General features: G+C 42.8%; 1 protein-coding gene across 1 annotated transcript in view; it reads left to right on the top strand.

The window, feature by feature from the left end:
* CNTNAP2 (contactin associated protein like 2) overlaps positions 1–25,203 on the top strand; it is a 2,081,195-nt gene that overhangs the window by 577,784 nt on the left and 1,478,208 nt on the right. Inside the window, exon 7 of the mRNA XM_030203705.1 lies at positions 21,710–21,971. Coding sequence (XP_030059565.1) covers positions 21,710–21,971 — 262 coding nt within the window. The remainder of the gene's footprint in view (positions 1–21,709; positions 21,972–25,203) is intronic.

Below are 25,203 nucleotides of genomic sequence, written 5' to 3'. Positions count from 1 at the left end.
CTGATCCAGTTCTGATGTGGAGTAAACCGGTCTTCCTCAATTTTCTGTCTCTTCATGTAGGGACACAGCCTTTAATGCAGCACTCTACCCTCCATCCACATTCCTCACTCCAAACAGTCAGGACTAATGTCAGGAAGTATTTTTTCACGGAGAGGGTGGTGGATATGTGGAATGCCCTCCCACGGGAGGTGGTGGAGATGAAAACGGTAATGGAATTCAAACATGCATGGGATAAACACAAAGGAATCCTGTTTAGAAGGAATGGTTCTATGGAATCTTAGCAGAGATTAGGTGGTGACACTGGTAATTGGGAAACAAAATGGGAGCTGGGCAGACTTCTACAGTCTATGCCCTGATTGTGACTGAATAGATAGGGATGAGCTGGAGTGTAAATTTTAAGGGGTTTCAACATTAACTTCAGAACTTAGTACAAGAACAGTGCTGGGTAGACTTCTACAGTCTGTGCCCTGAGAAAGGCAAAGACAAATCAAACTCAGGTATACATATAAAGTATCACATACCATGTAAATGAGTTTATCTTGTTGGGCAGACTGGATGGACCGTACAGGTCTTTAGCTGCTGTCATTTACTATGTTACTATGTTAATGACACCAATAACTTTTTCTTGGGTGGTGACCCAAAAATTGGCATTTAGCATTTGGTACCTGCAGTTGTGTTTATTTTTCCATATGTGTATCACTTAGATCATAGACAGAAACAAACAAAAGGCAAAGATCTGCCACAGAAATGGCAAATCAAAAGAAAAAAAGCAGATCAAAAAAGACAAAAAAATATAGAACAGGAGGGTAACAGAAGAAGTGGTTTATTACAAGTTACCCGACGTGGCCACGTTTCGCCCTCAGGCTGCGTCAGGGGTAAAAAAACTAATAGGGGTAAAAAGCAAAGTGAACCCCTAAAAGTAGTCATACAACCACCTTACATAAGTGCTTCCCAAGCTTACTCAGCAAACTTCACAGCTGCCAGTCAACATAGCATTGTGAAGTTTGCTGAGTAAGCTTGGGAAGCACTTATGTAAGGTGGTTGTATGACTACTTTTAGGGGTTCACTTTGCTTTTTACCCCTATTAGTTTTTTACCCCTGACGCAGCCTGAGGGCGAAACGTGGCCACGTCGGGTAACTTGTAATAAACCACTTCTTCTGTTACCCTCCTGTTCTATTTTTTTGTCTTTTTTGATCTGCTTTTTTTCTTTTGATTTGTCACTTAGATCATAGGCATCAGAATGGGTGAAGCCACATATGTCATGGTGCCACTAAGCATTTTCTCCCCTACCTCTTTTGCTGTGATGTGTTTAACTCAATTGCTTCACACCCCTGGGGTGCTGATTCTATCATCTGCCTAAGAACCACATTGTGGCCATTCGGCAGGGAGTGGGTCTTCAGCATCTATGCATGCTCAAGGCCGTTGGCTTCCATCCCCTCCGAAACAGGAAGTTCAGAGTAGGTGGGAGATGGCAGACATTGAACATACACAGATACTGAAGGCCCTGCACCAGCCAGCCAACTGTGCGATGATGATGGCTCTTCGGCAGATGATAGTCGCCACCTCGGGGAAACAAGGTAAGAGAGTAAACAGATTGCAGCGGTTCAGGGTGGTAGAGAAGGAGAGATATGCTGAAGAGAAAAACTGAGAGGAATGAAGACACCATGGGCAAGAAAGGGAAGAGAGAAGGGAACAAGAGATATGCTGAAGAGGAGGAGGGGAAGGGAGGGAAGGAAAATGCAGGACACCATGGGAAGGAGGGGAAAGGAATAAGGGAAGGAGAGATATGCTGAAGAGGGGAGGAGAATGCTGGAGATCATGAGCAGGAGGGGGAAGGAAGAAGGGAAGAAGATAGAGGGGGAGGAGAAAGGGAGGGGAATGCTGGACACCATGGGCAGGAGAGAGAAAAAGAAGGGAAGGGGAGAAGGGAAGAGGAGAGAAGGATAGAGATGATGAATGCCATGAGGAGAGAAGGATATAAATGCTGGAGACCATGGGTAGGGACCGATATAGATATTGGAGACCATTAGGGAGAGTTGAAGGAGACAAATGCTGAACACCATGGGGGGGGGGTGAGATGGAGGTAGGAAAAGAGTTGCTGGACACCATGGTGGGGGGTGGGAACTATGGAATGGTAAGGAACAGTTAGGGGTTGGGTTGGGTAGAGTTAGGGGCAGAGCTTGGGCACCTTCCAACAAAAAGGTTGCCCCTAATTTAGATTCCCATTCCCAGTCTCCTAGTGAAGTTTGATAAAGGGACAATGAACTCTGTTCTGCTTGATAAGTAACTGAATACCAACTACCACTTTCTATAGGAAGACTCATGGGAAAATAGTCACACGTGCACTTGGTATTTGTCACTGCCTGTCTTCATGTAACAATTGTGCTGATTTCCAGTGTTAATCACGGTTATAAAAACAATTGGAACAACCATTTCTATTCAATATTACTTCTCTTAGGAATTCACAAAATCAATCCACATCTAATTCAATTTACATAGATTTTTACATTTCTTAGAAAAGGCCCTTTTTTCAATTCTGAAACTAAGTTTCCATGGAAAATGTAGACAGTGCAGAATCATAGAAGACCATGCAATAATTTCTGACTGCAACTAAAAAGCCAACATGTATCTGGTATGTTTATGAGCTGAAAAACACAATATGAGTGCAGTACTGCTTGTTTTTTTTTTTTTATAATTTCACTTGCAATTCTAATGATCATGAAACTAAATCATTATTATAATGCTAAATGGTTCAGAAAGGGCATACATTTTGCTGTTGACAGCCCCTGATGGTAACGGAGATGCTACTCTCCACGGTACTGGCACCTGCGCATGCTCAGTTTTCAGCGCATGCCTGCTGCAGACTGCTAAGGTGGAAAGAAGCATTTTCCTGCCAGCTGAGATATTTTTAGTGGTGTTTTTTCTTTGGGGGGGGGGGAGAACTCTTGGTGCCCACCCACTTCTTGCCTATGCCCACCCAAAATCTGTTGTCTGGCTACGCCCCTGGGAGGTGTAGCCAGGCAAGAGTAGTGAGAACTGAGGCCAAAGTCAGACAGACTTCTACGCTCTGTGTCCCATAAATGGCAAAAAGCTGAAAAGATTCGGCAACTCCAGCATGGAGGGAACTGAGGCCAGTGGTATACCTCACCCCTATGCCCACTCCTGTTGTGTCAGCCAATCAGAATCGAGGATCTGCCCAAGCCATACCCACTCAGTGCCCCACTCCACCACCTGTGATGATGTCACCAGATGTGATGTCATAGCCCTACTTGTGCCCCACCCCTTTTGCTTAACCCCCAACCCTAATCTTACCATATTTGCATAACTCATCCCTTTTTCAGAACCCCACCCCCTTCCGTGACATCACAGGCAGTGACATCATAACTCCACCCAGGTCATGGTCCTTTTCCAAGATGGTGGTGACCACTGGACACTTCAACGTCACTTCCTGTTTCACACTACTCACCGCCATCTTGGATGAGTCATGTGACAAGAAGTGACATCAATCAGCCCCTCTGACACCGCCTCTTATAGTCCTGGAGAAGCATTTCAGTTTGTTTTATCCCTGTCCTTAAACCATCCACTTCCCTTACTTGTTTTTCAGCCCTCTGCTGAACCTGTAGTATAGTAAAGGGGAAGAGGGGGCAGACCATCTGCCCCGGGTGCCATCTTTTCTTTCTATGCCACTATATACTTCCCTTAAATTAACTACACTTTCATAGTATTGTCTCATTTCTGGCACCTGTTGCTGTACACTTTTTTATTGTAACAATTATTGGATAAGATTATATACTGTATTCATAATAATATCTTTGTCATATAGCACCTTAAAATATTCTGCTACACTACCACCCTTCCAGTTCAAACTTCTTGATTTATGATCATTTTATGCATACATCTTATATATGTATTTCAGGGGTGGCTCAAGCCAAATCTGCTGCCTGAGGTGAGGGATGAGATGGCACCTCAAGTCCACCAGAATCCCGCCCCTCCCTCCTCAGAGCTCCAATCAGGGAGTAGGGTGGTTGGGTGTGATGGAAAACAGCAAATTGACAGGAGCCAAAAGTTAAGAACATAAGAATCACTACACTGGGTCAAACCAATGGTCCACCTAGACCAGTATCCTACTTCCAGCAATGGCCAATCCAGTTCACAAGTACCTGGCAGAAACCAAATTAGTAGCACCAATCCATGTTTCCAATCCTAAGACAACCAGTGGCTTCCCCCATCTCAATAACAGACTATGGACTTTTCCTCCAGGAACTTGTCCAAATCTTTTTTAAACCCAAATACATTAGCCACATCCGGCAATGAGTATTTCCATGCAATTCCATCGAGTGTCCCCTGTTCTTTGTATAAAAGCATGAAAATACATAAACTACATATATTTATATACTGTATGCACATAAAACCAAAGTTGAACAACCTAATAGAGGAGTCAAACCATACACAAAAGAAAAATGTCCAGTTCATTCCTCCAGGGTTAAACCCTCTTTTGCTGGTGGCTGCCAGGACCTAGCTGAACATCTCCAAGGTGAGGAGCACAATTGCTCACAGAGAAGTGAATTGTATGTAATTATTCATTCACATGGATATTATTTATTCATATAGGTATTCCCAGATCAGCCAAGAAAACTCTCCTATCAAGAGGTACAAAGAAGTAGAATGTTTCACTTTACAACTCAACACACAAACTCTGTTGTCAAATTAATCATAGCAACACATACCATTACCAAACACTGTGCGATGTAAGAGAAAACCTTGCAAATAGACCTTTATAAGCTTACCATACCCTACCAGCACCAAGTTAAGAACTCAAACTTCACCAACCCTATCTTCAAAAAATTAGCATTGCAAATGTTTGAAAACACCAGCACACCTCCAGGGATCGGGGTGAAAAGCTCTTTTCCAGCTGGAAAAGATGGACTGCTACAGATTCCTATACAGAACCTGTATATCAATTGAATCTCTTATCCCTGTTACACAAGGAAAACACAGGCCATTACATAGCAAACAAAAAAAAATGAGATTACAAACTAGAAACATAATGTACAAAAAAAATGAAAACAAAAGAAACCAGATTGTAAGCAGTGAAATCCCTGAGATACAGAGATGCATTTTCTTCAATACAGAACAAAATACAAGACATGCACATTTTCAAAGCTGACATTATTTTTCTCTAAATATAAAAAATATTATTTGTATTCTTGTTTTCTGACCATTTGCAGATGAGTTAATGGCACCAGACCTGGCAGGTAGTAGAAAGGAGCAGCTGGCACAAGTTTTGGTGGAGACAAGAGGCTGGTGCACCCAAGGAGGTTTGATTAACAGATGACTGTGTAACATCACAAAACTGAATCCGGTCCACCCAAGGAGGTTTTCTTTCTCCCTAATGCAGCTGTCGCCATCTTGAGACACCCAAAACAATGTAATTGATAGGGCAACAAACTCCGCCTACTGGCTTCAGGCCAGATAATGGGCCAAGCATGCTTTTGCTGTTTCCTGTTCATCAAACCTCCTTGGGCGTACCACAACAATATGAAAAGGGTAGTCTATCCCAGAGAGTGACATTCACCCCCAGATTTTCTAAGTGCTGCATTTTTTTTTTTGTCACATTTGTACCCCGTGCTTTCCCACTCATGGCAGGCTCAATGCGGCTTACATATTGTATACAGATACTTATTTGTACCTGGGGCAATGGAGGGTTAAGTGACTTGCCCAGAGTCACAAGGAGCTGCCTGTGCCTGAAGTGGGAATCAAACTCAGTTCCTCAGTTGCCCAGGACCAATTCAGGATATAAATTTGGAAAAATCTGCATAATTTGTTTTCTAAATTCTGCAGAGACTCTAGGACAATGATTCTCAACATTTTTTTTTTCAGTTATGACATGCCAGAAAGCCAATTCTCATGTATGTGACACACTGCATATACGATCCTCAGGGACCTTTAATCTGACACAATATAGCAATTCTTATTAGTTAAATATAAACATGCTCTGCATGCACAAAAGTCTAACCTCCCCCCAGCAAATGCAGATCATAACTAGGATATTTCTCCATGGAACTCATAATACAATTATTCTGATTCTTATGTCATTGGAGCAATATCAACATAAATATCTTTTCCAAGCACATTGTGAAATGCAAAACCTAATACACATTTAGCAAACGTGTTATACAACAGAGGCACAAATGCTATAATTCAAACAGCAAGAACCCTACCTATTACTCCTGGGGAAATTTGGCACAAAATGTTGGAAATTCTGGGCACAATATTTTAAAATTCTGTATCATTATTTGTAATTATTTTTTTAATGCAGAACTTCCAATCATAAAGCCTAACCACTCCCCCCGCGTGCCAGTCAGCATCGTTCGTTTCCATGCTCCCTCTACCCCAGAACAGGAAGTAACCTGTTCCGGGGCAGAGGGAGCATGGAAATGAACGACGCTGACCGGCGCATGGCACCCCCCCCCAGCGGCGTGCAACCGGGGGGGGTTCTTTTCGCCGGGGTGGGGGGTATCCCTTCAACGGGGGGGTCGCGCTGCACAGGGGGGGACTGCTGCACCAGGGGGGCGGGGTGCATCGGCGATCCACCCCGGGTGTCAGCGCCCCTCGGAACACCACTGAATGTGGTGTAAGGAAGAAACAAGCAGTTGCACATCAGACTACTCCCTCCTCCTCTGCTGGCCTGGGCCCGCTGATTATTTGACAGCAACTGAGCCCAGGTCAGCAGAGGAGGAGGAAGTTGTCTGATGCACAGCTGCTTGTTTCTTCCTTATGTCACACTGTGTTCAGTTTTGGAGGCCGTATCTTGCTAAGGATGTAAAAGCGGTCCAGAGAAAAGTGACAAAAATGGTATGGGGCTTGCACCAAAAGATATATGAAAAGAAACTGGAAGACCTGAATATTACATATACCCTATAGGAGAGAAGAGACTGGGGAAATATGATACAGACGTTTAAATACTTGAAAGGTATTAATATAGAAACAAATATTTTCCATAGAAGGGGAAATGGTAAAACTAGAGGACATGAATTGAGATGGTGGAATGGTAGATTTAGGATTAATATCAGAAATTCTTTTTCATAGAGAGAGTGGTTGATTCCTGGAATACCCTCCTGAGGGAGGTGGTGGAGAAAAAATGGTGACAGAATTCAAAAAGGCTGGGATGAACACAAAGAATTTCTGATTAGAAAACTTAAATGGTTGCATGTGTGTTTGCACATCGACTGGCACTTTAGAGGGCAACCTGGCTGTGAAGAAACCTGACAAATTTTTTGTTCCCTCCTGTTCCCTGTGTAGAATTCAGCAAGGCAATTATAGAATTCTGGACAAATTCTGCATTGCACAGTGGCACAGAATTCCCCCAGGAGTAACTTATGAATAGGCAGCATTACAAAAACATCTATAGAAGTAAAATAGAACAAGTGGGACTGCTACAGATCTCAACACAGAAATTATATGCAAATAAATATTACACCTCAGTTGCACACAAAACACAGACAGACCCTCACCAAAAACAGAACAAATGATCCCAAACTGGAGACAGAAATATGAAGACAAAAATATATTTATTTATTTATTGATTGATTGATTTATTCATGACTTTTATACCCCACATTAGTCTTGTCCTGTTGCGGTTATTGGTGAGCCCTTAGGTTCCCTGAGGCCCGGTAAGACCTCCGAGGACCGCCGCGCACCCCGAATCTTCACCCGCGGCGACCGCCGTTCACCGAGGGTTGAGCCCCCAGCTGCAGGCGGCCAGCAGGACTGCTGGAACCGCGGGGTGATGGTCGGCCTGGCTGGTAGTCAGCAACTCAGTCTCTAAAGGGCAGCTAGCAAGGACGGCTAGCACTGAAAAAGGGACACAGTTACTGAAGGTGGCTAGCAAGGGCGGCTAGCTGGAAGAGGAACTCAAGGTTTGAGGGTGGCTAGCAAGGACGGCTAGCCTGAAGAGGAACTCAGTCTCTGAAGGTGGCTAGCAAGGACGGCTAGCTTGAAGAGAAACCAGTCTCTGAAGGTGGCTAGCAAGAACGGCTAGCTTGAAGAGGAACACAGTCTCTGAAGGTGGCTAGCAAGGACGGCTAGCTTGAAGAGGAACACAGTCTCTGAAGGTGGCTAGCAAGGACGGCTAGCTTGAAGAGGAACACAGTCTCTGAAGGTGGCCAGCAAGGACGGCTAGCTTGAAGAGGAACACAGTCTCTGAAGGTGGCTAGCAAGGACGGCTAGCCTGAAGAGGAACACAGTCTCTGACGGTGGCTAGCAAGGACGGCTAGCCTGAAGAGGAACACAGTCTCTGAAGGTGGCCAGCAAGGACGGCTAGCCTGAAGAGGAACACAGTCTCTGACGGTGGCTAGCAAGGACGGCTAGCCTGAAGAGGAACACAGTCTCTGAAGGTGGCCAGCAAGGACGGCTAGCCTGAAGAGGAACACAGTCTCTGACGGTGGCTAGCAAGGACGGCTAGCCTGAAGAGGAACACAGTCTCTGACGGTGGCTAGCAAGGACGGCTAGCCTGAAGAGGAACACAGTCTCTGACGGCAACACTTCCGATCCACTGTTTGGGCTTCTGACATACGAAACGGAAGCACTGGACTCTCCCCGTTCTGTTGTTTAAATCCCCCGCCAGTCCATCCCCTTCCAATCAGCTGGAGCCAATCCCCCCGGCCTAGGCAGGCAAGGGACGCCTGGATTGGCCAGCCTGCCCGGCAGGCGGGGTCTCCTCATCAATGCACCAATCCGGTGTGAGTAGGCGGGGCTGGCTCACTGGTTCGCTCCAGCGCAGGGAGACGACGACACCGGCGCCACCATCTTGGCCGGCGTATCCCCTTCTCCGAGGCCGGCGCTCGCCCCAGCGGATCGCCGGCCTCGGAGCGGCCCGCGGCAGCGCCGGCCCCGTCGGCGGCTCGTCTTCGCCGCCCTGGATCCCGCGGCCTCCGTCGACCTTCGCTCCCCGCTGCGGGAGCCCAGGTAAGGGCCCGGGACGGGACAAGTCTAAAATAGACTCAAGTTCAATGTGGCTTAGAAACAAACAATAAAGTGAAGAAAACGTAATAATGTACAGAATATAACACAAATTACAATAACTTCAAGAAACAAATTAATACATGTGCAGTAAGTAACCAGGGATTTAGACTGTCTCAAGGACAAACAAATAATTAAAGGTAGAAAGATGAGAGCATGATAAAAATTGAACCAGAAGCCTCAAGAAGTTAAGCTCAGCATATACTGCCACACTGGAGAAACAACAATAAATGGCATTTCCTTTGGTACTGAATACAATATATAAACACCTGTGATGAACATTTCCCAAAGCTAACATATTCCAGTTAATACATTTTTCTACCTTTGTGTGTCTGGGCATTTTATTTTTCCATCGCATTGGTCCCAGTTTCTCTTTTCTGCTTTCCTGTCTTCTACAAATTCTGTTTCCAGCGACTGCTAATTTTTCCTCTCTCCTCCTGTCTTGTTACATTCCCTCACTACACCTGACTCTGACATATCAATCTTTCTCTTAAAGCTCTCTCCTCTGTTTTTCTCTTTTCTGCCTCTGTCCACTCAAATTTCACCCTCTTGTACTTTTCATTTACTTATCAACATTCTGTCTCCTTCTCTCATCCCCTAGCTCACACATTTCCCATTAACCTATTCCCTTTTATCTGCTTCCCATTACCACATTTCTACCCTCTGTACTCACTATCCTCTTCACATTCAACACCTTCTCAACCCTCCCATGATCTCGCCCACATGAATCCACCATTGCTAGCATCTCCCCTCCTTATCTCTTGCTCCATGCTTATAACCAAGCATCTCCTCCCTCTCTCTTTCTCCCTCCTACCCTCCCTTCCCTCAAGTCCAACATCTCTACTTCCTGCTCTTCCACCCTTTTTCCCAACTCTTACATCTCTCCCTTCCCCTTCCACCCCTAAATCTGATATCTCTCCCTCCCCCTTCTGTCCCCTGAGTCTGACATCTCTCCCTTCCCCTTCCACCCCACAAGGCCATCTCCCCTATGTTCTACCTATCCATTTCTCCTTCCTTCCCTCTGATCTCTGTGAATCCATCTCTCTGTCTCCCCTTCCACCCCTCCCCATCCATCTCTCCCTCTCCCCCTTCTGTCCCCTCCCTGAATCTCTTTCCCTTGCCCCATTTTCCCCTCCGCACTCCCCAAGTGCATTTCTTCTTCTCACCATGGCCCCCTCTATCCTCCCCTACTACTACCACTACTACTTATCACTTCTATAGCACTACAAGGCATAAACAGTGCTGTACATCATACACAAAAAGACAGTCCCTGCTCAAAGAGCTCACAGACTAAATAGGACAAACACACAGATAGAACAACCCATCTCTCTCTGCTCCTTCCACCCCATGCCATTTCTCCCTGTCCCCTTTCTTCCCCATCTTCCTCTGCCCCCCTTTTGCCACCTCTGCCCTCCCCAAGTCCATCTCTCCTTCTCCTGCCCATTCCCATGAATTTGATATCCCTCCCTCCCTCCCATTACCCCATCCCCGAGTCTGACATCTCGCCCTCCCTCCCACCTTCCCTCAAGTTCAGTATCTCTTCCTTCCCCCACTTCCTCACCAAGTCCATCTTTCCTCTCCATTCCAACCTCCCCTGAGTCTGACATGTCTCCATTCCTTTTTTCTAGCACCCCTTGAGTCCATATCTCCCTCCTTGAAGAATACTGCCTGAGGCCACTGCTTCAGTTAGCCTCATTATAGGGTTGTCTCTGATGTAGTTAGAGCACAGTCTTTGGGCACCATGGGCAGAATGGATGGGCCATTTATGTGCTGTTATGTTTTACTATCTTTTCAATGCACAAGTTCAACATTGTGGTGTGCACAAGTTTTGGCTTTATTATGGGGGGGGGGGGGAGGAGGGCAGAAAGGGAAAGGGGATGAGACTTGATATACCAACTTTCTGTGGTTACAATCAAAGCAGTTTACATATTATATGCAGGTATTTACTTTGTACCTGGAGCAATGGAGGGATACGAGACTTGCAGTGGGAAGTGAACAAGTGGCTGGAGCCCCTGATTCTCCAGCCACTGCACTAACCATTAGGTTACTCCTCGACTCAAAAAAATAGTAGGGGATGAGGAGCTGAAGGGGAAAGAATAAAAGTACATTAAAAGATGTTTCTCCTGCAATGAATAAGGTGAGATTAAAAATATAGTCCATATCAGGACTTTTCAAGGTGGATGTGAATTAGGTGGCCATTTTTATTTTGCTGTCCATTTCTCACATGCAGGACATCAGAAAAGAGGAGGAAGTATTTTGCGGGAAGAAGAGGACCTTGGCTGGCGGGGGTTGGGGTCCCCCACCAGCAAAGGCAGGCGACGGCGGGAGGGGGGTCAAGAGGGTCATCGGCAGGGGGGACCAGGGCCAAACCTACGGGGCCCAGGCCCCCCTGGCCACACGTAGCTACGCCACTGGGGTACACAATAATAATGGGTGATTTCAATTACTCTGATATTGACTGGGCAAATGTAACATCAAGGCATGCTAGGAAGGTAAAATTCACTGACAAAATCAAGGACTGCTTTATGGAACAGCTGGTACAGGAGCCAAAAAGAGAAACAAACGTTCTAGACCTAGTCCTTACTGGAGCGCATCATCTGGTGCAGAAGATTATGGTGATGGGGCCACTTTATAACAGTGATCATAATATGATCAGATTCGATATCGGCTTTGGAGTAAATACACACAGGAAATCCAATACATAGTAACATAGTAGGTGACGGCAGAAAAAGACCTGTACAGTCCATCCAGTCTGCTCAACAAGATAAACTCAAATGCATTATTACTTTATATGTATACCTGACCTTGATTTGTATCTACCATTTTCAGGGCACAGACCGTAGAAGTCTGCCCAGTACTAGCCCCGCCTCCCAACACTGGTGCTGCCACCCAATGTCCGATAAGCTTCTGAGGATCCATTCCTTCTGAACAGTATTCCTTTATGTTTATCCCAAGCATTTTTTAATTCTGTTACCATTTTCATCTCCACCACCTCCCGCGGGAGGGCATTCCAAGCATCCACCACTCTTGCCGTGAAAAAATACTTCCTGACATTTTTCCTGATTCTGCCCCCCTTCAACCTCATTTCATGTCCTCTAGTTCTACTGCCTTCCCATTTCTGGAGCAGGTTCATTTGTGGATTAATACCTTTCAAATATTTGAACATCTGTATCATATCACCCCTGTTTCTCCTTTCCTCCAGGGTATACATGTTCAGGTCAGCAAGTCTCTCCTCATACGTTTTGTAACGCACATCCCATACCATTTTTGTAGCTTTTCTTTGCACCGCTTCAATTTTTTTTACATCCTTAGCTAGATACGGCCTCCAAAACTGAACACAATACTCCAGGTGGGGCCTCACAAATGATACATTGGCATTTAACTTTCAAAAGGAAAACTATGTTAAAATGAGAAGAACGGTGAAAAATAATTTAGAGAAGAAGCTGTGAAGGTCAAACATAGCAGAGAGATTAAATGAAGTCTTTGATTTGGTCTTCACTGAAGAAGATTTGGGAGAGATACCGAGGCCAGAAAAAATATTCAAAGTTGACGATTCAGAGAAACTGAATGAAATCTCTATAAACATGGAAGATGTAATGGCTCAATTTGATAAATGGAAGAGTAGCAAATTGCCTGGACCGATAGTATTCATCCCAGAGTACTGATAGAATTGAAAAATGAACTTGCAGAGCTATTGTTAGTAATATGTAATTTATCTTTACAATCAAGCATACTACTAGAAGATTGGGGGGTGGCCAACGTAATGCCAATTTTAAAAAAACATTCCAGAGTTGATCCGGGAAATTATAGATTGGTGAGCCTGATGTTGGAGCTGCGCAAAATGGTAAAAAAAAACACATTTACAGAGCATATTCAAAAGCGTGGATTAATGAGACAAAGCCAACATGGACTTAGTGAAGGGAAATCTTATCTCACCAATTTATTACATTTCTTTCAAGGGGTGAACAAACATGGATAAAGGTGAGCCGGTCGATATTGTGTATCTGGATTTTCAAAAGGCATTTGACAAAGTACCTCATGAAAGACTTCATAGAAAATTGGGTGATTCATGGTATAAAAGATAATGTACTATTGGGGATTAAAAACAGGTTTAAACAGAGAGTAGGGTTAAATGGTCTGTATTCTTAATGGAGAAGGGTAGATAGTGGGGTTCTCCAGGTGTCTATGCTGGGACCGTTGCTTTTTAACATATTTATAAATGATCTAGAGATGAAAGTAAATAGTGAGGTAATTAAATTCATTGACAACACAAAGTTATTCAAAGTTGTTATATCACAAGTGTATTGTGAAAAATTACAAGACTGGGCATCCAAATGGCAGAAGATGTTTAATGTGAGCAAGTGAAAAGCGATGCATGAAGGAAAGAGGAACCCAATCTATAGCTACTTAATGCAAAGTTCCACTGTAGGAGTCACAAACCAGGAAAGAGATCTAGGTGTCATTATTGATGATACGTTGAAACCTTCTGCTCAGTGTGCGGCGGCAGCTAGGAAAGCAAATAAAATGTTAGGTATTATTAGGAAAGGAATGGAAAACAAAAATGAGGAAATTATAATGCCTTTGTATCGCTCCATGGTGTGACCGCACCTCAAATATTGTGTTCAAATCTGGTCACCACATCTCAAAAAAGATATGATGGAATTTGAAAAGGTACAGAGACGATAAAAAAGATAAAGGGGATGGGACAACTTCCTTATATGGAACGGCTAAAGCAGCTAGGGCTCTTCAGCTTCACGAAGAGACAGCTAAGGGGAGATATGATAGAGGTCTATAAAATAATGAGTGGAATGGAATGGGTAGACATGAATCGATTGTTTACTGTTTACAAAAGTACTAGGATTAAGGGACACACAATGAATCTACAAAGTAGTAAATTTAAAACAAATTGGGAGAAAATATTTCTTCACTCAACGAGTAATTAAACTGTAGAATTCATTGCCAGAGAATGTAGTAAAACCAGTTAGCTTACGAGGTTTAAGAAAGATTTGGATAGCATCCTAAAAGAAAAGTCCATAAGCCATTATTGAAATGGACTTGGGGGAAAATCCACTGCTTATTTCTAGGACAATCAGCATAAAATGTTGTACTGTTTTGGGATCTTGCCAGGTACTTGTGACCTGGATTGGTCACTGTTCAGGATGCTGGGCTTGATGGACCTTCGATCTGTCCCAGTATGGCAATATTTACGGTCTTATGTTCTTATGCCAAGTTCAATGACTGGTGTAACTGGGAACGCTTAAGCGCACCATGCAACACGCACAATTGATAGTACTCTATAAATTGTGTGCATCATTTGACATCTTCGCCCATGTATACACCTTCTTGCAATTACACACCATAGAAAGTATTCACTACTTTATAGAAAAGTATGTAGTGCATTTTGGCTCATATCTGCCAACTAGGGTAGCACTTATACACACAAAAGTGCTGGTAACTGCACCCAACGTTCATAGAATTGTCTCCAATGTGCTAAGAAGAAACAAAAGAAAGACAGTTAAACCTAATGAAAAGTAAAGGAACACCCTCTGAATTGAATTGAAATGATAAAACTAATGTGCATGCTTCTAGCAGTCAATGAGAAGGCATGAAAGGCCAAATAGCTTGGTTAGGGGATCCATGATGGTGTCTTGAAGCTCCAGGCTCCCTTGATTTCCTGCTTTCTGGGTTTACCTGGTAGTATTGAAGCACAAGGGGAGAGTTGGCCTAGCCTTGCATGTTCAACCTCTCAGTGTCTAAGCTGATGGATGTTTTCGTGATTTACACATCGACAGTCAGAGTTGTGTCAGGAGGGAGTTCAGGAGGAGAAACTTTACCACAGTCTCCCCCAGACATGAGTGCTTCACTCAGCCTCAGATCATCGAGTCCCACTTTGGCACAAATACCTGGCATTCTGGGAATAAAAGCACTGGAAGATGATACTATCAGCCCTGTGGCTGTTGCAGGGACAAGTGCAGAAAATAAACAAGCAGATCGCATTGGGGGTGTGACAAAACCCTAGTTTCATTTGACCTGAGGAGTGGAAATCCTGTTATTGGGAGCCAGTACCTGGTTCTGATGCATAAGTGGGTATACTGGGGTTGTTTTGTGCTGGAAGATAATTTTAGGATTGGGCCAGGCTCTATAAGAACACCTTACATCTTAACTCCTATTCACCTGTTCAGTACCTATATCTATTTTAATCATTCCCACAATAAATAACTTCCTAATCTCTTATTTGTCCTGTTTGTCTCTCTCAATTTGATTGTAAGCTTTGTTGAGCAGGGACTGTCTCGTTCATGTTTTGTGTACAGTGCTATGTACATCTAGTAGTGCTGTAGATATGATTAGTAGTACTAGTAGTAGTATCTATGACTGATAAAAATTCTACTATGGGAATAGAGCTAAACTTACATAGAACTCAATTGACAAACCTTCAAATTAGAGTTCATACCTTGAATAATAAGTCTGAACAGTCTCAAGAAGTACAGGAAGTGGCTACTGAGGACAGTCTGAATTGATGCTCTAAAATGGAGTCATAAAAATGTAGTTAGGCATTATAATTTGTGATTTCTTCCTTTCATATACTGTCCATCTCTGCCTTGGAAATGTTTAAACCAGTGGTTCCCAAACCTGGTACTGAGGGCACCCCAGCCAGTCAGGTTTTCAGGATATTCACAATGAATATTCATGAGACAGATTTGCATGCAGTGGAGGCAGTATTTCTCATAAATATTCATTGTGGATATTCTGAAAATGTGACCGGCTGAGGTGCCTTCAGGAACAGGTTTGGGAATAACTGGATGAAACAATATGGGAGTAAATGTATGTGGGTGGCTGGTAGGAGCATATTCTATAAAGGAACATAGGTACCTCCTTTCTTTTAGAATACTAGCATAACAGTGAAAATATGCACCTATAAATGAGACTGGCATTAATTGTATGCATCTAAGTTCCAGTGATACATATATTTACTAGCAAAATTCTGAACTTAACTTACAGTGGTGGAAATAAGTATTTGATCCCTTGCTGATTTTGTAAGTTTGCCCACTGACAAAGACATGAGCAGCCCATAATTGAAGGGTAGGTTATTGGTAACAGTGAGAGATAGCACATCACAAATTAAATCCGGAAAATCACATTGTGGAAAGTATATGAATTTATTTGCATTCTGCAGAGGGAAATAAGTATTTGATCCCCCACCAACCAGTAAGAGATCTGGCTCCTACAGACCAGGTAGATGCTCCAAATCAACTCGTTACCTGCATGACAGACAGCTGTCGGCAATGGTCACCTGTATGAAAGACACCTGTCCACAGACTCAGTGAATCAGTCAGACTCTAACCTCTACAAAATGGCCAAGAGCAAGGAGCTGTCTAAGGATGTCAGGGACAAGATCATACACCTGCACAAGGCTGGAATGGGCTACAAAACCATCAGTAAGACGCTGGGCGAGAAGGAGACAACTGTTGGTGCCATAGTAAGAAAATGGAAGAAGTACAAAATGACTGTCAATCGACAAAGATCTGGGGCTCCACGCAAAATCTCACCTCGTGGGGTATCCTTGATCATGAGGAAGGTTAGAAATCAGCCTACAACTACAAGGGGGGAACTTGTCAATGATCTCAAGGCAGCTGGGACCACTGTCACCACGAAAACCATTGGTAACACATTACGACATAACGGATTGCAATCCTGCAGTGCCCGCAAGGTCCCCCTGCTCCGGAAGGCACATGTGACGGCCCGTCTGAAGTTTGCCAGTGAACACCTGGATGATGCCGAGAGTGATTGGGAGAAGGTGCTGTGGTCAGATGAGACAAAAATTGAGCTCTTTGGCATGAACTCAACTCGCCGTGTTTGGAGGAAGAGAAATGCTGCCTATGACCCAAAGAACACCGTCCCCACTGTCAAGCATGGAGGTGGAAATGTTATGTTTTGGGGGTGTTTCTCTGCTAAGGGCACAGGACTACTTCACCGCATCAATGGGAGAATGGATGGGGCCATGTACCGTACAATTCTGAGTGACAACCTCCTTCCCTCCGCCAGGGCCTTAAAAATGGGTCGTGGCTGGGTCTTCCAGCACGACAATGACCCAAAACATACAGCCAAGGCAACAAAGGAGTGGCTCAGGAAGAAGCACATTAGGGTCATGGAGTGGCCTAGCCAGTCACCAGACCTTAATCCCATTGAAAACTTATGGAGGGAGCTGAAGCTGCGAGTTGCCAAGCGACAGCCCAGAACTCTTAATGATTTAGAGATGATCTGCAAAGAGGAGTGGACCAAAATTCCTCCTGACATGTGTGCAAACCTCATCATCAACTACAGAAGACGTCTGACCGCTGTGCTTGCCAACAAGGGTTTTGCCACCAAGTATTAGGTCTTGTTTGCCAGAGGGATTAAATACTTATTTCCCTCTGCAGAATGCAAATAAATTCATATACTTTCCACAATGTGATTTTCCGGATTTAATTTGTGATGTGCTATCTCTCACTGTTACCAATAACCTACCCTTCAATTATGGGCTGCTCATGTCTTTGTCAGTGGGCAAACTTACAAAATCAGCAAGGGATCAAATACTTATTTCCACCACTGTATGTGTGAGTCCCACTTGTGTGTATGCCTGAATGTGCATATTTAAAGAATAGCGCTTAGGTGGAATTTTGGCACTCACGTAACTTTGGCACTAACTGTTAGCATGTACTGTATAGAATTACTCTCCACATAGCCAAGGTTTTGAACATGTCAGCTCATTTATTGCCTCCTATGGAGAGGATTTAGGACTGAATTCAGTAAATGACGCTGAAAAATGGAGCACTGATTTTTCCCAGCATCTGTGATGAGCACCCTTTATGGAATAGTACTTGGCGGGATTCTCACACACCTGAAAACTGGTGTAAATCCTGGCATGAAAGTTGGGTGCAGACCCCAAAAATGCCCCTGACCCACCCATGTCCCTCCTTGACAACACTTCTTTTTGGGTTGTGCACACTGTTCCCTCTAAGGTGAGTGGGAGTCCTCCAACTGCATTGCTGCCAGTGGGGGAGGGGGCAGTGATTTGATGTGTTTTCAGTCACTAGAGACAGGTAGGTTCTCTGGAGTCTTGCAGAGTTTGCCTATCCCTCAGTATTGAAAAGGTAAATGTGAAATAGCACCTCCCACTGGCAGGACTCTTGGTGGAGGACTTCCACTAAGCTTAGAGGGAGCAGTGGTTATGCACTATGGGATTTGGACACCCAGGCTTATAGAATAGTGTGCAGCCAGATGCATATACAGCCCCTAAGTGGTGCCAATTAGCATCAATAATTGATTGTTAGTGTCCAATTATTGGTGTTAATTGGCTCTTAATCAATTAGGCTGTGTGCACATCTCAGGATTGTGCCCATTATAGAATCAGGGGGTGGTTATCTTCCTCTCTTTAGGAGGAAGGCTGGAGGTGGTCACGATAAACTGTCCCCTGTTTTTTGAGGATGGTTTGAACTTATCTGAGTGTTTGGCATCCTCAGATAAAAAAATGGCTCTTCCTTCTGCACTAGTTTTTAACCTTTGTACTGGATCTGAATGGACAGTGACACTGTTGTTGTTAAATATCAAGGGGTACGTTGTTTCTGATTTAAAAATGTGGTGTTTTCCCTGATGTTGCAAAAGTCACACAGTTGAAGCATAAGCAGTTCTTAGTAATGAAACCCAGATCATTGCGGCTAAGGATCCCTTCTTTTAGAAATTTCTTTGTTAATGTTTGATTAGATAGTAGTGTTTCTTATCTTGTTTGACTCCTCTCAATTCAATTTATTTCCAGTGATAAAATTCACAAGGAGGCAAGGTCTTGGTTAGCTTTTGGGGGACCACTCCCAGAATGTCCTAACCTGCTATAGAAAACAATCTGTTCTCCTTTGATGTATTTTTACCCTTTCTGTTATTACCTATGGGTTGTGTATTGGATCCCCAAAGCAATTGAGAACTTAATATAGTGAATGGATTATTTTTTTTGTTTTGTTTTCTATCTTATTTTTGAGTATTGCTCTTAATTTCCTTTGCCGATTCCTGTTGCCTCTCAAGTATACCGCTTAAAGTGTAATTGAAAATGTTATAAATAAAAAAAAATAAGAGTACATGTAAGAGCTAGAGGTACAGGGAGAAGGTGAGAATTAAAAAAATAAACAAGCATGGGGAGAGCAAGAGGTATGAGAGATGCAGGCTATTAGCAAGCAGTCTTATGGAAAGAGCAAGGTAAGTGGTGAGAAAGAACTAGACAGATTGCAGAAGAGAGCAAGAGAAGTGAGTCAGACATGGCTGTGAGAGCAAAATCACAGGGAAAGTGAAAGATATAAAACAGAGGCTATGAGAGGCAGATATGGAAATCATGAGAGCTGTGAGAGAGGCAGCTGTGAGAGAACATCAGCTCTGTGAGACCGAAAGTGGGAGAGGCAGAAGAGAGCTTTCCTACCTACCCTACCCCCTCTTCCCCATTTTAAATGTTGCAGGATTTTTGACACTATCCAAAATGTATCTGATCACAGAGCTAGGTACTGTTCACAAAATCTCTCTCTCTCTCTCTGTATATATATATATCTATATCTATCTATCTATCTATCTATCTATCTATCTAGATAGATATATCTATCTATCTATATAGATAGATATAGGTATATATATATATATATATATATATATATATATATATATATATATATATATATATATATATATATATATATATAAGGACTTGTTGCAGGCAGCGGTTAGTAGCATTTTCATTCAAGGGCTTGAGTATTATGAAGACAGCAATAGAGTTGTGAGAATCTTGGCCAGGCAACTACTGGGTCAAACAAAGCAAGCTTTGGGTGGAGGAGTAGCTTAATGGTTAGTGCAGTGTCCTGTGAGCCAGAAGAATTGGGTTAAATTCTTACTGCAGCTTCTTGTGACTGGTCAAATCATTCAACCCTCCATTACACCAGGTGCAAAATAAGCATATATATATATTATGTAAACCACTTTGACTGTAACCACAGAAAAGCAGTGTATCCCATCCCATTTCCATTATAGAAGAATCCAATTTCCCAAAAGATATAATGGGTTATTTTCTTGTCTAATGATGAGATGATTATGGTGCTAATTTTAGAAGCTCTATTTCTATTTTGGATGTTTGAAAACCAACATTTAGACATCCATATTGCATGGACATCCAAACACCAATTAAAAAAAAATAAAACCAGAATATGGGCATCTAAAACTTCTCTATGTCCATATAGCAAGGAGGCATGGTATGGGCGTGTTTTGGGTTGAGCTAGGGAGGGGCCAAAAGATAGAGGTTCAACTCCAATTGGAGAAGAAGGAACATCTATGTTGAAAAAGATGAATATTTGTATTTAAATCTATTTATTTAGACCTTGTACTTGGAACATTCAGCTTATAGAAATGTGCTCTAACTGAGCAGTTCTGTATTGAATGGAGAAGAGAAAATCACAGTAGGTATTTTCCTGTTCCTGTCCCAGCCTGGTTCTCAGTAGACTGTTGTAATGATTAGGCTACTCTTTCACATGACATCTGTGTGGTCATTGTATAATATGGTTGTTCTGCTGCCACACAGCTGTCCATATCCCTTGTTTCCCCCTGTTCACAGTTTGGATGATTTAGTTTGTAAAACTGATTTTCATGCTGGACATAGGCAGCATGAGGATGTCCATTTCTCATCTATTTTAGAACAGGCTGTATGTAAACAGAACCTGTTATAAAACACATGAGACATGGACATCCATATTTGACATACAGACCTGGAGATTCATATTCTCAGTTGGATGTCCTTCTAAAATTCCACTCCACATTTCTAAGGTTTATCCACCTAAAAGGTTCAAAGCTTTGGAGATACCAGTAGCTATAGTAAAATCACAGGTCAAACACATGTAGGTGCCCCCTTTCGCCCACAAGGGCTATGGTAATGGTGTAGAGTTGTGGGGAGTGGGGTCTTGGGGGGATTTGGGGGGCTCAGCACCCAAGGTAAGGGAGCTATAGACCTGGGAGCTATTTGTATATATTTTTTTAATTTTTAGAAGTGCCCCCTAGGGTGGCCAGTTGGTGTCCTGGCATGTCGGGGGACCAGTGCACTACAAATGCTGGCTCCTCCCATGACCAAACGCCTTGGATTTCGCCGGGTTTGAGATGGCTGCCATTTTTTTCCATTATCGCTGAAAAACAAAACTGGCGATCTCAAACCTGGCGAACTCTGGCATTTGGCCGGCCTAAACCATATTATCGAAAAAAAAGATGGCCGGCCATCTTTTTTGATAATACGGTTCCAGCCAGCTGTTGCGCCACTGCCAAAATACATTGCCGGTAATCTATTTCACCGGTGATGTTTGATTTTGCCCCTCAATGTCTAAGTCTGTACTACCATATGAAAAGATTCACATGGTAAATAAGGGTAAATTCTTTGTAATTTCCACATGGTCTTGAAATTTTTTGAAACCACATTTTGAACATGTACATCAAACAAAAGATGATTATCAAGGGTAACTCATTTTCAAACTCTTATCCAACTTATAAAATCAAACTTAAAACTTTCTATTAAAACTGGCATAAATGGGCTGATAACAAAAAAACAAAAGTATGTGTAAAATGTATGTATAAAATGTATGTAAAAAAACATGTATTCATATTGTTAACTGCAATTTATTTCCCTTGTTTTTTCCCTAGGGAAATTTTAGTTTTTCCTGTGTAGAGCCACACTCAGTGCCGGCCTTTTTCAATGCTACAAGTTACCTAGAGGTGCCCGGTAAGCCAAACCTGGATGAGTTTTTAGTTAGCTTCCAATTCCGTACCTGGAATCCCAGTGGCCTTCTCTTCCGCAGTTTTCTAGAAGAACAGGGGAATGTAGAGATTGACTTGATTGAAGGCAAAATCAGCATTCATATTGGTGTCACTCAGATCAACAAGAACCCAATAGATATCTCCTCAGGTAAGTAAAATTTTGTCGTATTAGTGATGTATGCTGTACTGTTTGGTGCAATTGCTTGTTAAACTGCACGGGGTCATTTTACTAAGCTGCAATGAAAAGTGACCTCAGTGTGCCCTTGCGTGGGTATTTCCCATGCACTAAGGCCATTTTTACTGCAGCAGTAAAATGTCTTTTTTCTATTGTATTAATGGCCATGAGTTAATGTACTATTAGCCTGAAGCAAATAAAAAATAATGAAAAGTAACTGATTAGCTCAGCAATGTCCACTCTCCACCCCAGACATGTCCCCTTCAAAAAATTAAAAATATTGTGTAGCATTTGGAGGTCATTTTACTAAGCCACGTAGGTGCCTACACACGCCCAGTGTGCTTCAATTTGGAGTTACCATCCGGATACCGCTTGGCCCTTGCAGCAATTTCATTTTTGATGTGCGTCTGCTACACGTACCAGAAAATAAATTCTATTTTCAGGCACACGGCAAAAACCGGGTGGTAATCATCATTCTATGCGTGTAGACGATTACTGCACAGTTAACGCGTGAGACCTTACCACTAAGTCAGTGGCTGGCAGTAAGGTTTCAGACCCAAAATGGACACATGCCAATTTTTATTTTACCGCATCTCTATTTTCGGTAAAAATTTAAAAAAGGCTTTTTTTACAGGTGCGCTGAAAAATGGATCTGCACATGCCTAAAACACGTGCCTACACTAGCGCAGACCATTTTTCGGAGCACCTTAGTAAAAGGACCCCTTGGTTAGCATGAGCACACTTGGTACTTACTGCAGGATACCTGAGCACATCCTGCAATCCACCATTTTAAACTGCATTAGATGCGCATTTGGCATGTGTTAGAGTCCTAACACAGCTTACTAAAAAGACCCATAAAATATTAGGAATTGTCTAAGCCAGCACAAACATGTAATATGCAGCATTTAGGATGGAATATAAATTTTATGTATTTATTTATTATTTATTAGGATGTACTTACCACCTTTTTGAATAAATTGATCCACGGCAGTGTACAGCAAATATAATCCAGATATAGGCAATATACAATTACAGCAATAAAAATATTCAAATAACAGTACATATTCCCCCAGATTCGAAATAGGTCACCCAAAGTTTGGTGCCCAAATTTGAAATCAGATCCCAGATGTATGCATAAACAAATCAGTCAGGGGCCCTTTTACAGTAAGCCCAACGCAAGCTTACTATCATGTGTCAATTTTGAGATACCGCAGAACTAACATGGACACCAACAGTAGTTCCAGATCTAGCGCATGCCATTTCCCGCGCTAGGGGAAATATAGTACTATTTTCTAGCATGGCAGTTACCCGGCAGTAATTCGGCAGCACCACATACTACCTGGTTACTTCCAGGTTAGTGTGGGAGCCTTTACCACCACCTCAGTGGGTGATGGTAAGTGCTCCCCCTTTCATGGTCATGAGGTAAGAGCACCTTTGACCACAGCTTAGTAAAAGGGCCCCTCAATTAGGTGCTAACAAATATTGGAGTTAATTGGAGTTTATTGGGACTGAATTGGCAGTAATGTGAAGTTATGCATGCATCTGCCCAACATCCTATTCTATAACATGCCAGCCTAAATTTCATAGCGTACAACTCAAAGGGGGCGTGGCCATGGGAGGGGCACAATCAAGTCAGGGGTGTTCCCATAAATTAGGCATCATGTTATAGAATACTTGCATTTGCACACTCAACTGCCATCGGTTGAGTGCAAGGATTTACACCAGGTTTCAGCAGGTGTAAGTACTAACACCCAAAGTTGGACACAGGAATCTGGGCTGAACACATTCTATAAAGGTTGCTTAGCACTAAGTGACCTTCATAGAACTGGTGCTTAACAATGATCTTATAGGTGCCTAACTTTGGGTGTCATTATGGCATAGTATGCTATTTACAATGCCAAAACAATGCTCATTAAAATATACAAGGTAACTAACCAGATGTCAAATAGACAGATAAATACTTACCTATTGTTCTCATGGCTCAATTTAAAAAGTGAAATCTTTCATCACTTAGAGAACAGGAGAAAAATGAGCAATAGAGGCATTCAGACATTTCATAGGTCAAAATAATGCACAATAAGGATTTGTTTTCCATCAGAAATGAATTTCCAAGGACCATAACATGAGGTTTTATGAGTGTAAATATAAGGAAATATTTCTTCCCAGAAAGGGGCATGGAAGAGCCTTCTAGTGGTGGTGATGGGACAAAAATGATAGCAAGATTTAAAAAATGGGATGAGGATTCCTAATTGCAAGGAAGTTAATCCAGAATTGGAGGCTGTATAGTATGGAGATACTTTGCTTTAAAATGATATAAGATATATCAATAACAAATAAATAAATGCCCTGTTTGGGTTAGAGTACCTGGAAAATTTATTGAGAGCCAGGAATCTGAGAATGTTGAATGTTCTTTATACAAGATTACTTTTTGTTGAGCTTTACTTTAGAAAATATTTTAAAGTACTATCTATTAACGATGTTATACCTAGTTCCTAATGTTATTATCTTTTCTTGAAATCCCATGTGGTGAAATTTCCTTGGAATCCTATGTAGTGAATACTGATGAAGGAGCCTTTGACTGTTTGATTCTTAGAAACTACTTCACTAAAGGGCCTTTTACCAAGCTGTGGGAAAAAGGGCCCTTTTTACTGGAGCAGGTAAAAAGCCCTCCTACACACATAGCCATGCGATAAGAGAACTCTTACCGCACAGTCATGCGGTGGGGAGCCCTTACTGCCACCCACTGAGGTGGCGATAAAGGGCTCCCACATTAACCTAGCGGTAACCGGGCTACGCAGGGTGATGCCTGATTACCGCCGGGTCACTGCCGCACAAGCCATTTCTGGGGGGTTCTTTTTCCGCAAATGGCACATGATTGGGGAGGGACTACTGCCGGCAGCCACACTGGGCCGGCGGTAGTTCAGAAGAGCGAGCAGTAAGTCTACATTGGGCTCTGTAAGAGTAGCTTCTATGAGACCTACTCTTGTAGTCACTTTCACAGCAGAGAAAGATAAAATTTGGTTGTTGAAAACTTTATTTTTAAAAAGAATTTCTATTCTATGGTCAAAAATTCAAGTGTTCCCTGATATATCATGAGCTACACAGCTAAGAAGGAAACTGTTTCTTGACTTGAAATCAAAAGTTCTGCAAATGGAAAGTATGTCTTTTCTTGAGGTTCTCATGTAAATTTCTGATTTTTTGGCAA

This window comes from Microcaecilia unicolor, chromosome 1, assembly GCF_901765095.1.
Source record: "Microcaecilia unicolor chromosome 1, aMicUni1.1, whole genome shotgun sequence".
In the NCBI taxonomy this organism is placed as follows: Eukaryota; Metazoa; Chordata; class Amphibia; order Gymnophiona; family Siphonopidae; genus Microcaecilia; species Microcaecilia unicolor.
Note: the sequence above shows the minus strand (reverse complement) of the source record. Positions and strands in the feature narration are given on the sequence as shown.